General features: G+C 42.4%; 2 protein-coding genes across 2 annotated transcripts in view; one reads left to right on the top strand and one right to left on the bottom strand.

Moving 5' to 3' along the window:
- LOC146639282 (neural-cadherin-like) overlaps window positions 1-25,789 on the top strand; it is a 347,375-nt gene that overhangs the window by 318,791 nt on the left and 2,795 nt on the right. The window lies entirely within an intron of this gene.
- On the bottom strand, window positions 870-25,789 carry LOC146639283 (E3 SUMO-protein ligase ZBED1-like). Its single transcript, XM_085350857.1, has 3 exons — window positions 24,078-25,789; window positions 23,615-23,885; window positions 870-1,060 (listed from the first exon to the last, which is right to left on the bottom strand). Exons 1-3 carry the CDS (start codon window positions 25,518-25,520, stop codon window positions 870-872), a joined length of 1,905 nt encoding a protein of 634 aa, XP_085206983.1. The 5' UTR covers window positions 25,521-25,789.

The raw sequence follows: 25,789 nt of genomic DNA, 5'->3' as shown, positions 1-25,789 counted from the left end.
AACTCCCGTACTGTTACTTGAAGTTATTGGTGTTAAAGGTGGTCTTACAAGCTACTGGATCATGTGGTGACCTCCGATATCGCTCCTTTGTTCTTCATGCATGGCATAAAGTCATTGTCCAAGAGTGATGCAGAGTTCTTCTGTCTCCTACCACCTTAAAACAGAGCTGGCCTTCCTGATCAGCTTATCCAACCGCTTCAGCTTCCTTTCAGCAATAGATTAGCTGCTGTTCCAACAGACAACACCATTAGAGATGGCTGCCACTCCAAAAGATCTCAGTCTCCTCAGAGTCTGATCAGGAGATGGTTCCACTGGCACCAGTCCACAAAGTCCTGAATCCACTGTCTGTACTCTGATATATCTTCACCCTAATGAGGCTAGCGATGGGAGAGTCATCAGAGAACCTTTGTAGATGGCAGCCTGGGTAGTTGATGGAGAAGTCTGAGGTGTAGAGGGTGTCCTCATCTACTGTGGGCGACCAGTGAGGTAGTCCAGTATCCACTAGGACAGGTGGTGGTCCACTCCTGACAGCTCCAGCTTGTCCCTCAGAGGTCGGATGGTGTTAAAAGCACTGGAGAAATCTTCCAGGCTTCTCCGGGTGGGTCAGAGCTTGGTGCAGGAGGTAGATGATGGCATCATCCACCCTGATGCCAGGCTGGTAGGCAAACTGCAACTGATCCAATGAAGAGCTAAACAGGGTGCGATATTTTAGGAACTGCCTCTCAAGGGTCTTTATGAGATGCACGATCAGTGCTACCGGCCTGTAGCTGATGAGGTCCTTTGGATGTGTAGTCTATTGCACTGGTACCACACCGGAGGTCTTCCACAGCTGTGCTACTTTCCCCAGCTTCAGGCTGGGGAAAGTAGCTTCAGGCTTCAGGGAACATGTATCCCATGATGCCACACAGTTGGTCTGTGCAGCACCTCCGGAGGCTGATGCCATCAGGACCTGAAGCCTTTCGCACCTCGATCTTTGGCAGCTCGTTCCTCACCTGAAGTGTTGAATGTGACAGGATGGTGGTGAGGGAGGGGGGCTGTGGGATGGAGTCTTTGGGTTGGACTTTAGGCAGTAAATTTCAAAGGTAAAGCTGTATAGCAGCCCTTTGTCTCGCCTGTGAGCGGATCAACTGAAACATTCTGGTGTTTGATTTTCTGTTGTTAAAATCCACATTTTTCTTTCTTTCCTTTATGTTTTTGCTTGTTGAATATTCATCCACCTGTACCTTTTAGCTTTGTATTCCAATCCCTGAAGGATCCTCTGCTGAGAAAGCGCCTCGGGCTCAGTCGTACTCAGAGCTGTCAGTACAATGACATGTTCCCGTTGTTTAATTGAGGACAATACAACAGAACAGTAAAGAGCAGTATGAGACGAGCACAGCCCAAGAAGAGAAAGCAGATCAGAGGAGTGCAAAATAAAACAGGACGACACACAATACCAAAAGAAAACAAGAGGGAGCTGAATAGATAGCACAGCCGAGGCTGCGCGCAGCACGGCGAGAGAAAGAAAAAGTGGGAGATGTGTGGTGAGGAAGATGGTGTTGGTGTCACACTGCTGCTGGCCATGTCTGATTGTCTCATTGGTGATTCACAGGGCACCTCTTTCACACCCGGAGACCAGCCAGACACTCAAATGATCATTTCTCCTTTTCTTTTCTCCTCCATTCCAACATCTTCCTTCAAATTTGGCTCCGGGCTTATATTAAATGCGACATCCAACCTTGATCCTGTTGAGGCTCAGCGCTGTTTTAAGTGTTAATTACTTGATTTGTAGGCGTATAAGGTGCTGTTTACCCAAACCTGCAGAAATTGAGATCAATGCTCCGGGGGCTTTGGTAGTAATTTCAGTCGGTAGAGCATCCTGCGCTCGATCGGTCAAGCATTCCTCACTCTGAAATTTAAGTAGCGACGAGAGAGACTTCTTTTTTTCTTTTTTTTTTTAAGCCTTCATCAAATATTTCTTGTGCACACTCCAAATGTTTGAATAGCAAGAACAAAAGAAGGGCAGCAACTCTCAAAAGCAGTTCTCTGAGAATGTTGTGATTGGTGAAGATTAAAGACAAATTCTACTCCCAAAAACGTTCATATTCGCTCATTCCCTTTGATCCTGATCTGTTGTGTGGTTTGATATGGTCAGCTATGAGCTTTCCCTTGTCTGCTGGTACTGAGGTTCCTACAACATGAAGGCTTCATAGTTGGTGGGGTGTGTGTGTGTATTCTAGCACCTCCAGCACATAAGTCATTTTAACGTGTGTGATACTTGGAGGATGAATCTTTAATAAGTGGGGTGATCCTTGACTTTACTTTCCATTTGTACCAAGTTGACATTTGTAGTTCGAATGAGACATTTCAACAGCTGTTTGCTAGATTGCTATCAATTTTCAAGAGGCGGTGGTGTCAGAAACACACTTGACTGAGAGGCTGCTATTGGAGGATTGACTGGGAACATTTTAAAGGCTTCCTTTTATTTCCTGTTTGACTGGTTTAACCTGCAAAAGTTTGGAAAAATGGTTTAGGCTAAAACAAACCCATTAGTAAAGTCCTGTTATAAAGCCTTGAGGTCAGTGTAGGGTTAGAGATGTGTAATAGCAGATTATATTAGTCACAGCCACTTTAGAATTTCTCCATCCATCCATTCGCTTCTGCTTATCCTTTTTCAGGGTCGCGGGAGGCGCTGGAGCCCATCCCAGCTGTCATAGGGCGAGAGACAGGGTACACACAGAGACAAACAACTATTCACACTCACATTCACTCCCGCATTCACACCTATGGGCAATTTGGATTGATCAATTAACCTATTCCCACGAACTGCATGTCGTTGGCCTGTGGGAGGAAGCTGGAGTACCTGGGGAGAACCCACGCAAACATGGGGAGAACATGCAAACTCCACACAGAAAGACCCCTGATGGTGGAATTGAACTCGGGACCTTCTTGCTGTGCAGCAACAGTGCTAACAACCGTGCTTTAGAATTTCTAATGAACCCTTATCTTAACAGCATACACTCGCCAGCAGCTGCTGGTATTTGGTTGGATTTTGCCTGAATTTTCATGGCATAATTTCAACAAGGTGCTGGAGAAAAAGAGATTTTGGTCCATATTGATTTGATAGCATGTTAGCTGCACATCCATGATGTGAATCTCCTGTTCTACCACATCCCAAATTTGCTACTATCCTGATATCACAGCAGAAATCAAGACTGCTGAGACCAGGCCAGGCTAATTTTCTGTTGTCTAGTTTCTGGTGAGCCCATGTTAGCTGACAGGATCCAGTGTGGTCTCCTGCTTCTCTGACCCATCCGGTTCAGCGTACTGTGTGTTCAGAGATGCTCTTCTACAAGTAGTTATTTAAGTTATTGTTACCTATTCATATGATGAAGGAAATGTGAGTACAGAAAGTCAGTATTTTACAAAAAAAATCTGCTAATACTTATTAACTTAAAATTTCAAGTAAATATCATTTGTTTTATATCACAGTAAAAACAGATCAGGTCATTTTGATATAAACAGCTGGATTACCAGCTGGAAACCAGCTTCATTATTAAAACTTCAGCTGGGTTTTTCTTCGTTCATCTCTCTGTAGAAAAATAGACCAGTGACTCATCATGACCTGTGGAAAAAAAAATAATGGATGTAAATCCACTTGAATTTTTAGCATCATTTATATGTAAGGAAATGCATGATTTTGTGCCTGATTTCATCATGAAAGAAATGATACATTCATGCAAAACCTCATGAAGATGAAATAATGCATGACCTCATTCATGCCTCAATGCATGAACAATGCAAAACCTAATGTGGTCACAAGGGCTAGATGTTAGGACGATTCCTGATGTCATTAAAACATTGAAATGATATTTTTAGCTTGAACATCCATGGAGCAGTCTTTGAGGAGTCATGTTTCTCCTCCACTGATTGGACTGAGAGACCAGCAGCACTGACACAGTCAGTCCCCGGGATGCTCCTCGGGGGTTCTGAGTTCAGAGCAAAGTTTCTAGTTCAGAAATGTCAGCACGGCTCCAAACCAAGTCAAAGTCCAACTGGCAATCTCTTGAGTATTTTAATGATTAATGGCATAGTCCTCTGAATGTATCATGTAGCTGGAATATTGATTCTGCACAGCGCAATGCAAATTAATTTATTCTTTTTGCTTCTTCGGGCTTTTACGTTTGTGTAGCTTTACGTAGATATCATCCTTTCTTTGCACGCACCTCTATGCCCTCATGTTGTGTTTCAGCAGCTGTTTTTCTCTCAGGATTATGTTGTTATTGCATTATTAACTTGGCTTATTACTGCTGGCTTGACACTGACATCCAATACTTGCTTGTTTTTCTGAACACCTTTTCTCTTTAACTCATTCCAAGTTTTTTCCTTTTTCCTTCGCCTCAAGGAGCTTTATATTGTACAGTAGATTGTACAACAATAAATATTCGAAAGATAGATAAGTTTGCATTTGACTACAGAAAAGCAGTCAAATGCAAACTTATCTTTTTTAAACAGTCATGTCAGAACATCAATAACGTAGGCTCTATGTAAAAGATGGACATAGACAGCATGGTTTGTAAAGCGATGATGGCTATTATCTTCAAACCTTGGGAAGATTCAGCGTTACATTTTTTCCACCATGTTAATCTAAAGAAATTCAGTTACCTTCTTTTTAGGTTTTCAGGACTACTGTGACTTGGATGATTGCGAATCTACACAGACATGCTGCCACCATGTTTTTGTTTGTGGAACCAGAAGGGACTTATCAACCAATACTAGCAATCAGGTGCAACGCACTGATGCATATACATGATAATTAGCTCTAAGTAACAGAATAGTTAAAGACTAGAATGTCACACTCAGAGCCTGGTTCTGCCGGAGGTTTCTTCCTGTTAAAAGGGAGTTTTTCCTTCCCACTGTTGCCAAAGTGCTTGCTCATAGGGGGTCATATGATTGTTGGTTTTTCTCTGTATGTGTTATTGTAGGGTCTATCTTACAGTATAAAGCACCTTGAGGCGACTGTTGTTGTGATTTGGCGCTATATAAATAAAATTGAATTGAACTGAATTTCTGTCTTCTCTGTTAGTACAATTAATCAAACGTTTTCTATTATTTTTAAAATTGCCTTTAAACGTCTTTATTTTTGCTGTAAATTTGTATTTTTATTTGGACATTGCTTCCAGCTCTGAAAAAACCAGTGCCTTAAATCTGCATTCTTCCCGCTGGCCAGCAGGGGGCGACTGTGGTTACACAGTCGTAGTTGTAGTGATACCAACATACATTTAATTCTATTAGCCAATCAGCAATACAGCAGCTACTATGACAAATATACTAATGAACAATACAGACGTCTGTGGATGATAGCAGCAGGTCTGAGACACGTGCTCGGTTCGGGACTAAGACTCCATAACTGAGTATTGTTTTTAAAACAAATCTTAAAAACTGAAGTTTATCGTTTATTGTTTACACCCTTCTCTCAGAGGTTTGTAGAAATCCCAGGGAAGCACATGCAGCTTCAGGTCATTTGAAACTCTCTTAAATTAGGCTGCTTTTGCCATTTTTTTCTTGGCAGATCCTTTCAAGTTCTTTATATTAGATTGGAAGAATCTGTTAGCTGCCATTAGAGCTCTACAGAAATGCTTTAATGTGTTTTTATTTTTCTATGATACAGCAGAGGAGCTGCTGAGCATTCTTGGGAATTAGACCCTCCTCTGCCTTTTTCACCTGAGGTGATACTCTGGCTTCCTGCGAACTTAAAGCTGGGTGCTCGATCCGCTCTGTATCTGTCGATGAATAATGGAATGGGTTCCTGATCTTGCCCTCTGATGTTCTGAGGGGTTGAGTACCAGGCTGTAGTAGCAGCACCATGCTGTTAGTTTACAGACCTCCACCCTGTAGGGAGACTCAGTCCAACCACTGTAGTGTCGTCTGGAGGCTTAATAATGGTGTTTTGCTGTGGCTGGCTGGAACGCGAATGTTGAGTACCTGGAGTTCTGCCCGAAGCGTTCAATTTTTTTCTCATCAGACCAGACCTTTTGTTTCATCAGACTTTTTTTTTCTTATGCTTTCAGAGTCCTTTAAATGCAGTCTGGCAAACTTTAGGCGAGCTGTCGTGTGTCTTTTACTCAGGAGTGGCTTCCATCTAGCCACTCTACTCTAAGTGTCTGATTGAAGGACTGCTACTGAGTCAGTTACTTTTGGCTGAACAACCAACTCTCGGAAAAGTCCTGGTGGTTCCAAATTCCCTTTTCTCTGAAACACTCCAGCACTCCTCAGATCGACTTCTTTCCCCTTTTTAAAAAAATCACAGATGAGTTTCCATGAATTTATGGCTTGGCGCTTGTTTTGACATCCACTGTGAATTGTGGGGTGTTAGATACACAGATGTGGGCCTTTGACAACTAAGTGCAATCTATTCAATTTGCCTCAGGAGGACTCTGGTTTTATCCTTGTCAAATGAAATGAGTTACTATTATACAGATGCATTGCTAGCCATAAAAATCCACCTGGACATGAAGTCCTTTACTCGAATCAGAGTTTGGGGTTTTATTGTGTATTAAATTTGCTACACTGTCTTATATGAACTAATTAACCCTTTAAAGCCGGTTGGAGCGGGCACGCTCCGTTTTGCGTAACTATTTTAAAATCCCGGTAGCACTGCAACCACGTAAGCTAGCGCAATAATTTTTTTTTGCATATGAAACTGGAGGAGTTGTACTTACATCTTATGCCATCAGCTTGTCCTAAGTCACAGTTTCCTTCCACATACAGCTTTGCAAAAACTGCATAAAAAGCACTTGCAGCAACAAAAACATAATATTCCAGAAACACGCTTTGCCAATCCGATCAGCTGTTTGTAACACTTCCTACGTTGGAATAGACGTCAGCACGAACTTTCGCATGTCCGCCATTACCTGCCCGAAACCGGAAGTGACGTCGTTTTCGCGGAAATGTAGTTTTTTACCATCAGGGCCTCATGAGCCTATACTGGTGTTTTTAAAAGTTATCTTTGACTTTATGACTTTCTGTGTCGTTTCTGGGATGCTTAGGACTCATATTGCACTGCTGGAAATATTTTATTTTGATGCATATGCTGTTATTTTGCAAATTTGCATTATAATATTTATTTTCGTTTTTCCTGCAGTGTATAAAAATTGGTGTATTTCAAAAATAAAACTATGAAGACGCTCAAAATAAATTTCCTGTGGTGGGAAACTATTTTGTGCAACTTTTTTGTATTTACAGTTTTGAGGGATAAGCCTCTTTAAATTTCTCTAACTAGAAATATATGTTAAAAAAACAAAAACGATTTTCAATTTGTTTGTAGTTTATTGCACTTTTTTGCAATTTATGTAATTACTATGCACTTAATGCATACATATTATAAAAATTTGGGCTATAATGGTTGTATTGATGTATATCAACTTGAAATGCTCCCAAAAATGGCTCCACAGCATGTAAAAATATAATATAAGCTCTGGCGGACTTGGTTCTATGGTAGGGTTAATACTTCCATTACCATGCTGCTGCATGGTAAATGTACAAATTGTATTACTTTTTATTAGAATACCTATTTTTAATACTCTCTGAATATTTTCAGTATGTTTTAGGCTTAGAAGTGATACCATGCACATGCTAAAAATAAGTGTTTATTATAAAATGAACATAGTCTGAAAGTACACAAAGTATGTCCCAAAGGTCAAGAGTTCCTCTTTAAACTCCAGTGGCTATTTTTTAGCATTGAATGTGATATTTTTGTATTATGGTGAATCTGTTCATCATTGTCAGGTGGTGTTATTGTCATAGATGAGCGGTTTTCAGACTGTGGTGTGGGCCCCAGTGCTGGGTCGTGGAGTTTTTTGATGTTTAGGGAAAATGAATAAGCCAGAATTTAGTGGTGCAGTCACACTCATGTTTATTTAAGCAACATTCAGTGTTGATTATTGGCTAAAGCTTCAGATTCTGAGGTGGGGAAAGCCAGAAAAGGTTGGAGAACCGGTTTCATAAATATTTATTTTGTTTTCACACACAGAGCCAATCCATGTTCACAGCATGCCACAAAAATACATTCTTCAATCCACGTCAAAACTCAAACTGAACTCTTTACTGGGCCACAGCAGATCGGTTCTAGGACATTTGCAGCAGTATAAGGGGGCAGATGGTTTTACGCTGGGAGGTTGCTCCTGCTCCAGTGCACTAGTTTCATCGTGTGTGGATAAAATAGCAACATCAAGACCAAATGTATGCTTACAAAAAAATAGATAAATAATCAGACAATACTGCTCAATGCTCAAAAGCCAAATAGTTATTTTGTCTTAAATAATAAACCAATCTATCGTCTAAGTGCCCCACACAGCAGTGGTCTGACAGCACAGATGCAGACTCTCTTAATCTTCCCTAAACACAGCATGGACTGCTTTTTATTGAACGCACCACCAGATATGTCTTTATATGCCATAGAATATCCCACTGAAATAGCACGAGCACCTACTTAAATCATGTAGAGATGGATTTTCCGATCCATCTAAATGATGTAAATTAAGGCTAATTAGTGTGACAGAGACGTTCTTCGCTGCACTGTTTCATGTATGCATTGGCAGAGCTTGCAGTCTGTGCTGAAGGTGCGTGTTGATGACCCTTTGTCTTACCACCTCCTCACGCAGGAACACTGAGTATTATTCAGCTTCATGTAAATACATATTGAAACTCAAAGCCACAAACAAACACACACTCGCAAAAATATCACAATAATCTACAGCTTGATTTACTATATTTAGATGAGGCGTTTTATTTAGAGACCATAACACCAAATGTGCCCTCACAGATAAATCATCACAGTCACAAGATAACTGTTTTGGGGGGGGGGGGTTCATCCATATTAGTTTATATTTGTTGTCTTGACTGTGTTTTAGGGATCTTTGCAGCAAATTCCATGTGCACGCATTTGGGCGTAGTCTAAGGAGCTTGGAAAGAAAAGCATCTGGACTTCTTTAGGTTTCTTGAAGACATTTCATCCAAGAAGTACTATTGGTGGAGAGTCCCAAATTTTAAGTCTCCCAGAGGGCCATGGACCCCCTATTGATCCTCTGCCTAATCACACAAACCAAGGTGTGAAAACGGGTGTGGGCCATAGTCAGCCAAGGTTTCGGGTGAACCCATTGTGAAACCTAGCCTCACCCTATCTATCATGTGACTTGCTAAGGTTATAAATGGCCCAGGATGTGAGTGAGCGTGAAGGCGTCTGGGAAGGAACCTCAAAACTGGATTATAGATGGCAGACAATTGCATGTCCCGGATGACTGAGAACCTACACAGACACATTTGGGCATACTTGACTTTTGAGTAGTGACCAGCTGAAAAGGTTTGGCACCAAACAATCAACTTCATTTATGCTTGCAGTAACATTTTAGGTCTACAACTTTTGGAGAAAGCCATCGAACAAAAACAAGCTGTTTAGGTCATCAGCTGATGTCAGATAAAAATGCCTTAAATGGCATTTAAATGCATTTTCACACATATACTTTAATTTCTCTGTTCCAAAATCAGTTGATGGTTTGGTTTCTTTTCACTCTGAGCAAACTTCAATCAAACCAGCATGCGTCACTACAGAATGCTTATTAGCCAGATGTATCTGGGACAGGACCAAGAAATTGACAGCATTTCTAGCACACAATGGCAGATGGTGTAAGCTGTGGTTTGAGGAAGGAGTCAGAGGGGACTGGTGCAGCTCCAGAACCAGACAGAACACCGTGTACTAATGGGAGGTGAATGATTTGAAAGAGGGAGCGAGGTTGGGGCATGTAAATTAGAACAAACAAGCTTGTAGTGCAGTGGGGTCATATATACAATGTGTACTGGAAGGGCAGTCTATGAGGCTCATGGAATTCAGATATGGAGAGTGGGCAATGAACCCTGGACGCTGTGGAGGGTTCATGGTTTCAGTCTTAGGTCTTTGTTTCCCCCGCTGTAAAGAACATGCCAGGCTAGTTCTCCCATCATTCAGTCCTTGTTCCTGCCTTACACCTGGAGCCGGTCCCTGGAAGCTGGAAACAGAGGATGAGATTCCCTGCAGAGATCAATAAATAAAAAAATAACAATAATAATCAATAAAAATTGATTATTGTGATTTACCTGCAACTCTAATCTTTGGCTGGTTAGATGCATGTGTAACCCTCATTTTTCAATATCACGGTTAACAGCACATTTCCATGTAGACTTTAGTGCTAGTTTGTTTACCTACTCTTGTTTGCCTGCCGGGGCTCAGCCTGCCAGCATCTGTGGATCAAACGCAGACACGTCCCTCCAGCCATCTGAGATGAAAAGGAGCTTTTATATTATAAAAAGCCATTAAAGATACAATGATGGTGACAGTGTTTCAGGGTGGAAAATTACTTAACATGATTTCAATTCGAATTGAAGGCATTTAGGTTCAAAGAGAAAGACTTGAAAGTGCACCTTGGCCCAAAACACAAAATCATTAACTTTCAATTACATGTATATATTACTAAATCACCATGATTGTCATCCCAAGGCACTTTTCACAGTAAGGTAAATACCTTTCAGTATTTTAGATGGAAACCTCTATGACATAACTATTCTCTATGAGCAGAAGGAACCTTTTAACAGTAGGACGTCTCCGGTAGAAGCAGACTCTGGGAGGGCAGCCATCTGCCGTGACTGCTTAGAAAGACCAGACAGAAAAGAAGATCTTAGAGAGACAAGAAACAATACAACAATAAACGCTCGACAGGTTGCATCATAAGTACAGAACATGCAGTTCTCCATATACCTGCAGAAAGTGAAGGAGGAGAGAACACAGCACAAGCAGGAGGGAGATGATATATATATAGGTGCACCTTTGTAGCGACATTGCTAACAGTTTTCAGATTAAAGCGTGCTGTTTAAGGCAGCAGTGGCAGCTGTCACCTGTAGAGCTGGATGATTGTTCAAATACTTTGGGGACCGACACTGAACTCGGTCCATCACAGGGGAAATTTGCCTGCTGATTTTTTTATTTTATTTTTTGATGATGAAATTTCCTCAAGGCAAAAAAGTGCGCAAAGTAATTTAAAATTAATTTAGAGTCAAAGCCAGCACAATGTTCCTGAGCTGCTTTTTGTCCCTCACGAGTGCCATTAAACCTGCTTCTCACTGGGACTCAACCAGTTCCTCACATGGGCCATTAAAACCTGCATCGCCTCAACCAGCAGGCTCAGCCGGAGTCCCCTCAGTCCTTCTGAAAAATAACATTTTATTTTTATTTATGTTTATCTTTCCTGCAAAACTCAAAAGTGATGGATGATTTATTAAAAGCACTACAGAGAATAAACTGCTGATCGGTATTTGTATGTTTGTTTTGTGGCTTTTTATGTTTGCGTTCTTTGTCTTTTTCTTTGTTTGTTTATAGTTCTTTGTTTTGAAGGAAAACTCACTGCCCAAGATAAGTGGGTCAACCCAGCACTGCATAAAAGAAACCATCTATGTGAGGCAGTATCGCGTATCCTCACTGGCTTTGTTTTGTTACTTTACTGACCCTGTATTTAAATTCGGGTCCAAAAATGCAAATGATGATGCAGTTTCTGTAATTGTGCCTTTGCATGTCACAGCATTGAGTTTTAAATCAAACAGTCAAGATGTGACTGAAGTACAGGCTTTCAGCTTCAATTCAAGGGGTTTAACAAAAGTATTGCATTAACTGTTGAGGAATTATAGACATACACAGTCCCCTGTTTTTCAGAGACTCTAAAGTAATTGGACAATTGACTGACAGCAGTTTCATGACCAATTGAGGTCTGTTGCCTTGTTATTCCATGACAAGTTAATCCAAACGTTGTATTTTGTAGCTGTTCACAGGAAATTTCAGAATGAGGTGCAGTGAGATGTTGATGCAAGCAGTGTTGCCAACTCCTCAGTAAGGAAAATCGCTATTGGCTGTCCTAAAAGTCGCTAGAAGTCGCTAAATGATGTCATTGCCTAATTTGCATAATTGGTCATGCTAATGTAATTGTAACCAACATTGTAGACGAGAAAAATAACATCGTGGAAGAGACATAAAGGGAGTAAAAAACGTCCTAAATGCATTTAGAATTTATTTAGAACTACAAATTAAATTTCTTTTAGCAATTATTGTTTTTTTTAATGTCACAATTCCAACCCTGATCCTCTATCCGGGCTTGGACCGGCAAAAGTGACCCGATATAGGCACTGTGGTGGAGTTACTGTGTGTGTGTGTGTGTGTGTGTGTGTGTGTGTGTGTGTGTGTGTGTGTGTGTTTATAAGTAGTTTTAAACCTTGTGATCCACAAAACAACATAACAGTAAAAGAAGTACTGACTGCGTTACAGTCAGTGTGGGAGCAGCGGCTTCGCTCATGCGCGATTCATTTGCAGTTTGGACGCATAGGTGAACATCTTCTGCCCTGATAGCAGCTGGGGGAGGACTATCCTCCGCCTGTGAGCGCTTTGGCACAGGCGAGGTGCCCACGGCAGCACCGCTGCTTGTTGAGAGTAAGAGCGATACGCGCTTTCACGTCAAAAAGTCGTCATAAATAAGTCTCCAATAATACCAGAAAAAGGCGCCAGATTTGTCGCTAGACGCTTTTTAGAAAAAAAAAAGTTGCTAAGGGGTCTGAAAATTCGATAAAATTTGGCGACAAAGTTGGCAACACTGGATGCAAGTGAAGGATAACATGTTTAGGCTCGAAAACCAAAGTAAACCCATCAGAGAGAGAGAGCGAAAGGTTTAGGAATGGACAGATTTTACTGGACTATTGTTGGTCTCAGTCTTTTAACTTCAAATATTTACTGTTGTTAATTTTCACCTGGTCTTTAAGTCAGACGTCATTATCCGTGTCTGGGCCCAATCTTTGCCACAGAGTTGAAAAACTGTCAAAATTTTTTCATCTGTAACAAAATGATCAGCGTTGCTGCATTACCAGGTGTAAGAATTAAGTTTAACATCCAGGCATCCACGAAAACACAATTTATTAAATGTAACAGAGTTAGAAGTTAGCAGGAAGTTAGCTCACTAGTTTCCACCTAAATATAATATAGCATGATCTGACTGAGAGATTTCTGAAACAATTCAAATGTACAGCTCTGTTATCACTTCCAACATAAATGAAGACAGAAAACTAAAAAGCAGTGACGTTTGTAGGGTTACTGAAGTTGGGCTAGCTGCTATATAATGATGTGCTACATGATCGCTAGCAACACAGCTATGTTAGCATAGCATAAACACAGTGAAGCTGGAGGATGAACGCTAACTTTTTTCCACTCGATAAAAGTTAACGTGAAGGTTCCCGATGGTTAGGGACAAATGCAATCGCATAGCAGGATGCTGTAAACGGACCAAACTTCAGTCAGGAGAACAACTGAGATAATCCATCCACAATACGAGGTTAGTTTTAAAAACTGAGCTTTAAAATAAACAGTGGTAATAAAAACTGAGAGAGGCCGACAGTGATCACTGACTGTTTTTAGGAGCTTGTAGATGAAATAGAACAAGATGCAAAGCAATAAAACATGTTAAAAACACAACATCCTTATTAAACGCAGAGTAGTTTGGGCCCGGAAGCAGGATTCATCACGTCATCACTTAAAGACCGGATTACGATCTTTTCAAATTTGGATTAGTTTGATTGTTCTTACCTCTCAGCCATAAAAGGGTGATGGGGTATTGTCGTCACCCTGCTGGGCAGACACCTAACCATAATTATATCTGCTGAAAATCTAGACCTTGTATTCCAGTGAAGTTTTCCGAAACTCTTCTGAATGCAATAAGTAGAGAACGAGGTGTGTCTGTCTATCAGTGCGCATCATTAGCAGCCTGTTTATCTGCAGTGCATTCTCACAGTTAATGTCTGCGCCGACTGTGGACAAAACGCTGATTGCATTTATATTTTAACGGTACGTGGATCTGAACGCCCCCCCCAGGCCGCTTCGGATGATCTGAAATTCCACACTCGATGAAAGTGAACACTTCAACCCAACAAGAACAGAGTTCAGCGATCCAAGGTGCATGCTGATGTGTTGGAAAACTCGCCAGAATGCGCACAGAATTAAAAGTACTGAATGAAGCAAGAAAAAAAATCTATTTTTAATTCTTACCTCTCCACAGCAAACGTTCGCTGTAGCTTCTCTGTCTGTTTGTACCCCGTGCTCCAAAATGTCCCAGTGTGAGGGTCTATTCATAGCCGCATCTTTATCAGAGCGCAGCTGAGATACGACTGCACCTCTATGACACCACTGGCACAATTTTTTTTTACAACAGGAGGTGGAGGATTAAAGAAAGGACACATTTTGATCAATAACAAGAGCAGTGGAGAGTGCAAAAGATACAAAGACTCGCTGAGCACAGTTACCTTGAGAAAGCGAACAATACAGAAAACTAAGCTAAGACATTGGACAGATACTGGCCTTGGATTAAGTGTTTTATTAACTTTCCACGCAGGGCTTTACTGCCCTGTGAGCTAAATGAATTACATTCAATAAGTAATAAGAATAACTTTGGGGGCCAATTTACTTAGTTTTTTATGCATGAATATAGTCAGTGTGGGAAGATTTGTATTACTACAACTGAGGGGCAGTTTGGCTTCCCAAACAGTGCCTGGAAATTCAGCGCCTGCAAGGAATCCATTATTAATGTTCAACCCTATCATTTTCCGGTACATGTAGTCATTTAACTCCAGGAACCAGAGGAAAAAACAAAAAGAACTCATTGCACCTGTGAATGTGTAGAGACGTTGTCTGCTGCATATTGGTACTGACCTTAAAATCCTGTTTAAAATATAGCACAACAAAAAAAGCAGCGAGAAGAAGAGTAGTGATAGATCAAGCCCACAGAGACAGATGGCTCCAGTAAGCAGAATTATAGTTTGATGAGGTAAAATCCATACTATATTATTGACCTGTGTTGACGTTCTCATAGACACTGATCTCATTGCAGGGCAGCTCGGATATTGATTGTCTGACTGGAAATCCCATTACGCACTCGCTCATTCAGTGCCATTTGAACTGCTGAAGGTACGATGGATATCCCTGCTCATCACAGAGAGTAGCGGCATGCCACCTCGCTGCACGCAGTCTTATAAAGAAAGTCGAGTTTTAAGGGTCTCTATGCCCGACATTTACTTGTTAGCAGCGCTTGTAACACTCATCGTGAAGCGAGCGATGGGCTGGAAGTGAAGTGGTTTAGGCGAGGTTTTAAGGAGCGTGCGCGAATAGCCCAGGGCGTCTGTTGAAGAGCCAGAAATAGCTGAAGGGTTTGACCTAACGTAGCGCTTGTTGTTAAAGTCCAATGGAATCAATAGACACAAACTTTAAAGAAGGGGTGGAGCGGCTGAGTGGAGGAAGAGAACCATTAGAGGAGTTTGGACGGAGGGAGGGCGAGTTGAAGGCAGGAGTAAGAGTTAAGCAGAGAGAGTGAGAAAGGAGTGATGGTCAAAGACAGCACAGGACCTTGGAGGCAGTGTAAACAAATAAACACATAATCTTTCTTTTCAGGCTCGCTCTTTACTTTCTCCAGCACACACACACACACACACACACACACACACACACACACTGTCAGAAATACCGATCAAATTCTCCATTTCTTTGTTTGCCCTCTGGAGAAGACTTTGAACAGAGCAGATTCTTCTTGTACACCCTGACCTCCAGCTTCCTTGCTCACCTCCCCGTGGAGCTCACTCCAGCCACCTCTTCATACACACACACACACACACACACACACACACACACACACACACACACACACACTTGCTTCTCAGCAGAGGGGAGCAGGAGAAACATAAAGGCATAAACTCCACCGTCATAAACTAAGCAGTAACACACCTCTTATATTTCCAGATTATTTGCTTCAGTCTATAGAGGTTGTATTTCTCTTCGTATAGGCCTGTGCCATAATGCGAAGGATATTGATTCATGCGGTGGAGCACAGCAATCTCACGTCAGCTTAGGATCACATTTCTTTGTGTGCTTTGTCACATCTTTTCTTTTGTGCTGTGGGAAAAAGAAATGCTTAATGAAGCGTTGGTTAGCCTGCACAAATGTACGTGTAACTCATAGTGAAACTGGATTTCTAGTCGTTCATTAACCGCTCACTGTTTAAAAGCCTTAAAGCCTCTGAAAATGTGGGGATTGGAAAAAGAGGCAGTACACTGTGAGTAACCATAACAAGCAAATTTCTTTTTCAAGGTCATCTCCTTCTGTAACGCTGGACCCCGTTTAGCTCTCTTACTACACTTGGATCACTTGCAGTCCAATGCACTGCCAATTTCAGCATGGTCCTCTAACGTGTGCAGAGAAATCATCTGACAGACGATCATCACAGGCGATGGGAGCTGGTCCCAGCACAAAGTTTAGGACTGTGCTCAAGGTTGTTTTCTTTTTGTATTTCACAGGTTTGTGCAACATGAATTTGTCTTTCAGGCTCAATCTGTCAACATTCATTCACCAGCTATTTAATTTTGTATCTATATTTATATATATATATAATCCACCCATTTCATGGTAGCAACACAATGCATTTTAGCATCTAGGCAACAAGGTTAAACTGAGTATCAGAATGAGGGGAAAAAGATGACTTAGGCAACTTGGTGTGGTTGTTGGTGCTAGATTCTGAGTATATCAGAAAGAAAATAACCAGTGGGCAGCAGTTCTCTGAGTGGAAATGTCTCGTTGATGTCAGAGGATAATGCTTTAAGCTAATAGGAAGGCAACATTTATCAAATGACCTCTGCAGTCGCCAAATCTCAATTGAATGGAGAACCTTTGGGATGTGGTGGAGCAGGAGATTCACATCATGGAAGTACAGCCAACAGGTCTGGGCCACATTTGTGATGCTGTCATGTTAATGTGGAGCAAAATCTTTGAGGAATGTTTCCAGAACATTTCCTGGCTACATAATGAAGCATTAGGTAGTTCTGGGCTTCACAAATGCATCCTCTGTCGTTACATTGTAACACCCAGGGTATCTCAAGATATAAAGGGCTGTGTTTAGTCATAGTATAAAGTAAATGTCATTTCACAGATATAATACCATCATATGTCCCAATCGTTTATAAAATGCTCCCATTAATATTGATTGATGTTGTCGTCAAAGTATCTATGAGCTCTGCTTTGTTTACATTCTGCTTCTACTACCAAACTAATGTTGGTTATATAAAAATATATATAAAATGCCAGCCTTGCAGTTGGTGTATTTATCTTTATTAACTGTAATACTGACTCTGCTTTTGTGTGTGTGATAAACGGTGAAGTGAAACCTTGGAAAGTGGAAAATGCACAGCAGAGAGAGTAAATGGTCTGTATTTGTATAGCGCTTTACTAGTCCCTATGGACCCCAAAGCGCTTTACACAACCTGTCATCCACCCATTCACACTGGTGATGGCAGCTACATTGTAGCCACAGCCACCCTGGGGCGCACTGACAGAGGCGAGGCTGCCGGACACTGGCGCCACCGGGCCCTCTGACCACCACCAGTAGGCAACGGGTGAAGTGTCTCGCCCAAGGAAACAACGACCGAGACTGTCCAAGCCGGGGCTCGAACCGGCAACCTTCTGATTACAAGGTGAACTCCCAACTCTTGAGCCACGAGTGCCTGTTTAAACGTCTGTACCTGGAAATGTTTGTGTTTGGCTTCAAAGGTCTACTTCCATGATGGTATTCTATAAAAGGACATCTTTTTTCTTTTTACGTTGCAATTCTGATGTCCATCTGTGCAAAAATATGTTTTTTCCTCTTTCCAAAAACTTCCTGCCATCAGGGTTCCACAGCCCACCCCTGTGTGGCCCCTCAGTGCATTAAAAGTAAATGTTTTAGGTCCACAAGAACAAAAGCATCTCTCACTACAAGGTCAGCTTTCAGAATTGGCTGCCTGCAACTTTGCCGTTACCCCAAAGTTACATTTCAGCTTTTGGGCTCAAAGCACAGGTGTTCAAAACAGGACTTCCAGGGAACTATCTGAAAAAGCTGCAGCACCAAACACATTGCAGATATGCAGCAGGAGTCTACCTTGAAGGGGAGATGTTCAGCCTGGTTCTGTAAGAGGTTTCTTCCTGTTAAAAACGGAGTTTTTCCTTCCCACCGTCACCAGTGCTTGCTCTTTTCAATGTATTATGGTGGAGTCTTTATCTTACAAAATAAAGGCTTCGGAGTGACCGTTGCTCTGATTTGACGCTGTATAAATAGAACAGAATTGAATTAAATTGCATTGAATTGAAACATAGCTCCACCGTGCTGCTGTGCCACAGGTGGTCAGAGTCCACAGGGCACCCTTATATTGTAAATCTTTAAAAACACTATCTATTATTTTGTCCTGGCTCTTGCTATTGTGCATCTTCCTCTCAATGGCCTTAAATCCTCCAGCCGTGTAATCTCATTGGCTCTGGGCACCTCCGGGCTGCTGGACCAGCTGCTTCTCCACATTGTTTCGACTCATTTATTGTTTCTGTCTTGGGGAAGCTCAGGGCACCTCACAGTAAATGAGGCTCATTGCAGTCAGGGCAGGGGGACTGAACCTGTGACCTTGTTTTTGCCAGTTCACTGTCTCTCGAACATGAAAGCAGCCACTGCAGCAGTCAGACACACGTGGGCTCTCCTGAAACAAAAGTATTTTTTCTTTTAGCCCCTTTCCCCCTTGTTCTTGTTCACTCGCCATTAAAAGCCATAACGCCCATCTTAAAATGAAACAGCAAATCTCTTGAAACAATTTCGTCTTATATATCTGCCAGGCGCTGGAGTTGTGGTGAGGGGGGACAAGATGACAGTAAATGAATATTGATTTTTCCTCTCGTACTGTGCAGCTGGTTTCTGGCTGAGTGAATTTACTCTTACAGAGTTGTCAGAGGGTGGGCTGTTTAATGGGGTGTTATCAATTCACAGAGCGTTTGAGTGCTTTCTGTTGGTGTGCTTACATGATGCAGTGGCTGCTGGGTTTTAGTTATGATGTAAGAGAAAGACATTCAGAGTTAAAACGCAGGGGTTGATGCAGAAGAAGAGACCGTGCACGTTCAGATGGGTTTGAGTTGTTTAAGATTCCAGATTTTTCACGCTCGTGTCTTACCTCGGATTAATCGGATTTGAGCAGCTTGGGTATTTATAATGCTGCCAGTTGTTGTATGTGATTGCTGCTGTTCTCAAATGTGATTAAACACAGCTTTCTGCTGCTTTTGAAAAAAGAGAAGCAGATTTGAAGATAGCATATGTCTCTGTGAGTAATTCACTCAGTTAATGACGTCTGCTTGTAAATTATTAAATATTATTTAAACGCTGCACTCCAGATTCTACAAGTTGCCTCTTTTGCAGGAAACATGTGTTTTGATTCGGTTGTTTGATTTGAGAGTGGCGGGAAGTGCAGCTGAATTAAAGGGAAAAAATTAAAGCGTTTGTGTGGGTGTAAAGCAGGTTAATATTATGGAGAGGCTTAGAGTAGTATTATCAAAGGCGAGAGGTGATAGGTATGAGACAACATACGGGGGATTTGTTAGACATTTGAAAAGGTCACAGCAACACTACAGTGAGAAAGACGCAGAGACTGTTTGAGCAGAAAATCCGTGTGTGTGTGTGTGTGTGTGTGTGTGTGTGTGTGTGTGTGTGTGAGACACCCAGTTCATAATAATCTTTATTTATCTTTGACCGGGCCCAGGTGAAGCTGCTCAGTTCGCTCTCTGCGTGAAACGAGCCCTTTCAGCGCCCCTCCCTTTAAGCCCACTAGCTAATTGGCTGCCCCTCATAAACAAAAGGGTCAAACAGCAGGTGGGTGGGGTTGATGTTCTCATAGCTATGGTATCTGGCAGGCATGCCCGGGATATTTAGGACAGCTTGAAGCCTGTGTTTCTGGCTTACAGCATTAGTTTCAAACTTGTTCTGGCATGCTCCTCGTCAGAAGCCAGAGAAAGGTCACAGCCCACAGTTTTCATCCATTATCAACAATGAAAAAAGGGTCTACAGTGAAACGCGGCATACGTTGAATTTATTTAGAAGTGCAAATTTTACAGCACGATAGCAGGACCGTCACCTCACAACAAGGTGCTGGGTCGGAATCCACCTTTCTGGGCGGGGTTGTGATGTTCTTCCTGTGTCGGTGCAGGTTCTCTCTGGCCTCCTCACACAGTCCAAAAAATGTTGTTTAAGTTAATTTGTGATTAGAAATAGGCTGTATGTGACTGTGTTGGCCCTGTGATAGACAGGCGCCCATTCCAGGATGTACCCTGACTGGTCCACCAATACCAGCTGGGACAGGTTGAATTGGATAACTGGAAGCCTGACCCTGACTGCGGTGGCTCTGGGGCCCACTCCACAGTTTGACAATCAGTGGTTTACAGGCAGTACCTCAAGCACAGGCACGAACAACTGACAGCACCTGCAGTTCTTCTATTGGCCACTAGGGGCTGTTCAAGCAAGTGAATTCCCATAAGCTGCCATGTTAAATGTTAATCGTCCTGGTCGCGGAACACTGGACCAGCTCTTTATCCTCTCGAGGATACTTGAGGGTGCATGGGAGTTTGCCCAACCAGTCTACATGTGTTTTGTGGACTTGGAGAAGGCATTCGACCGTGTCCCTCGGGGTGTCCTGTGGGAGGTGTTGCGGGAGTATGGGGTGTCTGGCCCATTCCTACGGGCCATTCGATCCCTATACAACCGTTGCAAGAGCTTGGTTCGCATTGCCGGCAATAAGTCGGACTCGTTCCCGGTGGGTGATGGGCTCCGCCAGGGCTGCCCTTTGTCTCCGGTTCTGTTCATAATTTTTATGGGCAGGATTTCTAGGCGCAGCCAAGTGGCGGAGGGCTTTCGCTTTGGTGGCCTCAGAATCTCATCTCTGATTTTTGCAGATGATGTGGTTCTGTTGGCTTCATCGGGTGAGGGCCTCCAGCTCGCACTGGAACGGTTCGCAGCCGAGTGTGAAGCAGCGGGAATGAGGATCAGCACCTCCAAATCTGAGGCCATGGTTCTCAGCCGGAAAAGGGTGGAGTGCCCACTCCGGGTCGGGGATGAGTTCCTGCCCCAAGTGGAGGAGTTCAAGTATCTCGGGGTCTTGTTCGCGAGTGATGGGAGAAGGGAGCCGGAGATCGACAGACGGATTGGGGCTGCAGCTGCAGTAATGCGGACGCTGCACCGGTCCGTCGTGGTGAAGAGGGAGCTGAGTGTAAAAGCGAAGCTCTCAATTTACCGGTCGATCTACGTCCCTACCCTCACATATGGCCACGAGCTGTGGGTAGTGACCGAAAGAACGAGATCGCGGATACAAGCGGCAGAAATGAGCTTCCTCCGAAGGGTGGCTGGCCTCTCCCTTAGAGATAGGGTGAGAAGTTCGGCCATCCGGGAGGGGCTCAGAGTAGAGCCGCTGCTGCTCCACATCGAAAGGAGCCAGCTGAGGTGGTTCGGGCATCTGACAAGGATGCCCCCTGGGCGCCTCCTGGGTGAGGTGTTCCAGGCATGTCCCACCGGGAGGAGGCCCCGGGGCAGACCCAGGACACGCTGGAGAGATTATATCTCTCGGCTGGCCTGGGAACGCCTTGGTGTTCCCCCGGATAAGCTGGAGGAGGTGGCTGGGGAGAGGGAGGTCTGGGCCTCTTTGCTTAGGCTGCTGCCCCCGCGACCCGGCCCCGGATAAAGCGGATGAAGATGGATGGATGGATGGATGCCATGTTAAAATGTCCAGTGTAACAGCATTAAATGTTACAGTGTTAACACCTTAAATGTGATCAATTCTGGTTCCAAAACACTAATGACCAGAGACCAGAAAGCTAAAACCAGTGAGTGTGATTACGTCTGTCTTTTATATACAGTCTGTGGATTATTTTTATGTAGGCTGAGCTCACGAGCACCCATCATGACAGAAAAGCATAGTAGGTTCCCTTCAAGGTTAAATGTGTCAATGATGGGAGTGTAATTAATTCCAATAAGACATCAGGCGGCTAATTTTCCTCCCTCCCATTATCGAGGCCGGTATCAGTACCCTCTTAATGCCGTTTACAGTCAAACACTGTCAGCACTAAGTGAGCCGCCTATAATCCGAAGCATGTTCAGTGTCTACAAAGCCTGTCAGTCACATGGCTATAATTACCTCTAACTACAGTGATGCTAGCAGATGTAAAGGAATGAGGTTGTGAATAATTTTAAATTAGCATTTTAATTAGGTTCACATGTTTATTAGTCTTTAATTGAAAATCTGATTGTGGCCAGATGTGTCAGCCACTGATATGATGTTTAATTTCATACTTAATAACTATTTAACATGATAGAGGCGACGCTTCGAGTCAGCGCTGTAACTGATATGATTGTAATGATCCAGTTTCTCAGAGGTGCAGAATCAGGGAGTTTGTAAAATGTGGTTAAAGAAAAAAATAAAATGAAATTAACGTGCCCATGAAATAAAGTACGGCATTCATTGGGGGGAAAAGGTCAGCTATTGCACTTTTATTTCATTCAGCGAATAGAAAATACGGTCAAGACATTGGTGAGGAAATTAAAATTGTGTCCTTTAACCTTTTCATCAAAGAATCGCAAAGTTTCAGCAATCGCAGCCGTGCTTACCTTGGACCTTGTTAAGGTAATCTGCTTCTCAAAGCTCCTCCTGTGTTGGTTTAGTCTGACGGTATTTTCTTACTCACTGTACAGTCCAGCTGTTACTACAACAGCTTTATGAGGAAATCAGTAAGGCCACGTTGTTATCCATCCAATGGATGAAGAGATAAACAAACAGCCTCGCTTGGTTAAGATCCCTTTCACTCTGAGCAAATCAACTTCTTTGGCAGATGGTGTCCAGTAGGGGTGTGTATTGGCAAGAATCTGGCGATACAATATGTATCATAATACAGGGTAGACGATACGATATATTGCAATACTAAAAGCCAGACGATATTTGTGTTTAGTAGGACTAAATTTAATTAGGAAAACTCACAGTAAACAGTCCAAACTGTTTAATGCTTGACATGAAACATCTGAAACAAAAACACTCTAAGTTCAAAATGAATGGAGAAATTAACATCTGCCTTATTAGAAGTCATGTCAAATAAACAAACAAAAACTACTTTACTGAAATATCAAGTATTTTTTAACATGAAAAAAGTAAACATGTAACACTGAAGTCTTTCTAAGTACTATGATTGTAAAATACTTATCCAAAAACTGCTCTATGGAGCATCAAAACAAAGCACTTTTTATGTGACCTTAACATAAACAAATATAAATCAAAAATGAAATTGCTTGAAGAATCCATCCAAGTAAACATTAACAAAAAATGTAAAGTGCTATTACAATTAAGTGTTAATAAAATAAAGTACAGCTCTGCAGTGTCCATCAATGGAACACTTTTAGTACAACCTGAAAAAAGGAATTTACTCATCTAAATAAGTGCTTATGAGACTCAACCAAAATGTCAAACATTCTCATATCAGAGATTTTACATGTGTAGTGTTTTCTCAGTGTTTATTTTTCAATTTCCAGATTTTTGTGCAGGAATACAAGCTGATCGACATGGTCAGCTCTCAGGACACTTCTCTGTGCATTTACTATGTCTCCTGCAGAGGAGAAAACTCTCTCTGCAGAGACACTTGTTCCAGGAATGCATAGGAAACTCCTTGCTACTTTGGATAGCTGAGGGTATTCCTGTTCATGGTCCTTCCACCAACTGAGAGGATTTCCTGTGAGAGGCAAAGGGGTCTCATCTCTATACCTCTTGATCTCAGCTGCAGCAACATCATGTTCTGATTTTGGTGCAGTATTGTCACTAGTAGAGGCAAACGTAGCTCCGAGCAAGTCCACCAATGCACATGAGGTCCTCTGTCTTTTTAGGGGTGGCCGAGGGATGGAGTCAAAGTTGTCTTTGATATGTGGGTGATGAGCCTCCTCTGTGGCATTCTCTTCCTCCACCTGTTTGTCAGTCTCCTCATTCTTTTGCTGCTGAAAAACATTAAATTCAAATAGTATTAATGTCAGAAAGTCAAAATTCAAATCCAAGATTCACCCTGTTTTTCACTAATATTTGATGACAAATGTCATCAATATGCTTTTTTTTTTTTTTTGCTTTTTACTTTATTCACTTGCTTATAACTTCAGTTGAATTTTTCCAAATAAACTAATTTATTTACTTACATTTTCTTCCTTCTTTATCACAGTCACCACAGTGTCCAACAGTCTGGAATAGGTCTCACTGGTCTCTGCTTCAGACAGGAAGGGCAGGTCCTTAAACCGAGGATCAACAGTTGATGCCATCCATAGTGTCTCCCTCTCATTTACATATCTCTTTCCCAGATCTTCTGCTATGGCAGTCTTAATGTCCCTTACTGTCGGTGTATCATCAACACTTTCTTGTGCACCCATCACAAGCTTGGCATGAAGAGGAGCAATGATGGACAGGGTTGGCATACTCTCCTCTGACATCACCAGGGTGGCGTCCTTCATAGGCTTGAGTGCCCTGACAACTTCTTCTGCACATGTGATGTCAGACTCACTTAATGTGAAAATTTCTTTTTCACTCTTCCTAACTTCTGCAGAAAGCAGAGCTGCACAGATGGCTGGTTGCTGTTCTAAAAATCGTTCTATCATATCATAGGAGCTGTTCCATCTTGTAATTATGTCCGTGATCAATCTGTGAGCTGGTAGCTGAAGGAGGCACTGTTTCTGCTTCAACTGGTTGCTGGCTGTGGTGCTGCGCCTGAAAAAGGCTGTTACACGTCGGATCCTCCCGAGAAGTCGCACCACGGATTGTATTTTCAGTGCTTTCTGTGAGGCGAGATTCAGACTGTGTGCAAAACATTGTATGTGCGTCATGCCTGCAAGTCTAGCCGCGAGAACCATGTTTGGTGCATTATCGGTAACAACAACAAGGTCCTTTGCGTTCAATCCCCATTCAGCCACAGCGTCAGTTAGTAACGCTGCAATGTGCTCACCTGTGTGACTGTCATGCATGGCTCGGGTTTGTAGTACATGAGACTGAAGGTTCCACTGGTCTGTTATGTGATGTGCTGTAACAGTTACGTACGATTCAGTGGCTCTCGAAGTCCAAGCGTCGCATGTCAGAGCAACTGTCTCAGCCGAGTTGAGAGAGTCCAGCACTGTCGCTTTGACTTCTTGGTACAACTTTGGCAGAGCGATGTCCGTGATGTGTTGTCGAGAAGGAACGGTGTAACGGGGCTCCAGCGTTTTAATCATATTACGAAATCCTTTATTCTCCACAACACTCAGGGGGCGCATGTCTTTGCAAATAAAAACAAGTACTGACTGCGTTATTTTTGTTGCACGAGTTGAAGTTGCTGGTAGTTTCGAAAAGTTAACTTCTTCAATTGTCCGTTGAGAGGAATCACCTCGTTTTGTTTTAAAATTAGCATTTGACGCTACGTCGCTATGGTGTCTAGACACGTGTGTTCGTAAATTTGTTGTGTTACCGGAATATTTGACTCTGGCGGTGCAGATTTTACAGACTGCATAGCTCTTGTCATAGTCTTTACTGCCTTCTTTTGTCCTAAATCCAAAATAAGTCCACACATCAGCTTTGAAAGCTGCGGGGGCCGGCTGTATCCTCTCCTCTTCAGTCATCAGTTAGCTAGCATCACACACGTCCACTGACTGTTCTACTTCGTTCTTTTGGCAAACTAGACGCTTCTACAGTTATCGCGAGACCTCGTTTTTACGTCATAGTAAAGGCGGTGAAAACTGCAAACCAGTGGCCGGAGTTTGAATTCCAACATACAAAAGAAATAAACAGTAAATGCATGTCATTTTTCAATTAAAAAAATCGATAACAGTGATTTTAAATATCGATTCAGTATCATTGCGCGAAATATCGCGATATTTCGTTGTATCGA

This window comes from Diplotaxodon limnothrissa, linkage group LG1 (assembly GCF_057381915.1).
Source record: "Diplotaxodon limnothrissa isolate DT_005_m linkage group LG1, D_limnothrissa_male_GT1.1, whole genome shotgun sequence".
Taxonomy (NCBI): domain Eukaryota; kingdom Metazoa; phylum Chordata; class Actinopteri; order Cichliformes; family Cichlidae; genus Diplotaxodon; species Diplotaxodon limnothrissa.
Note: the sequence above shows the minus strand (reverse complement) of the source record. Positions and strands in the feature narration are given on the sequence as shown.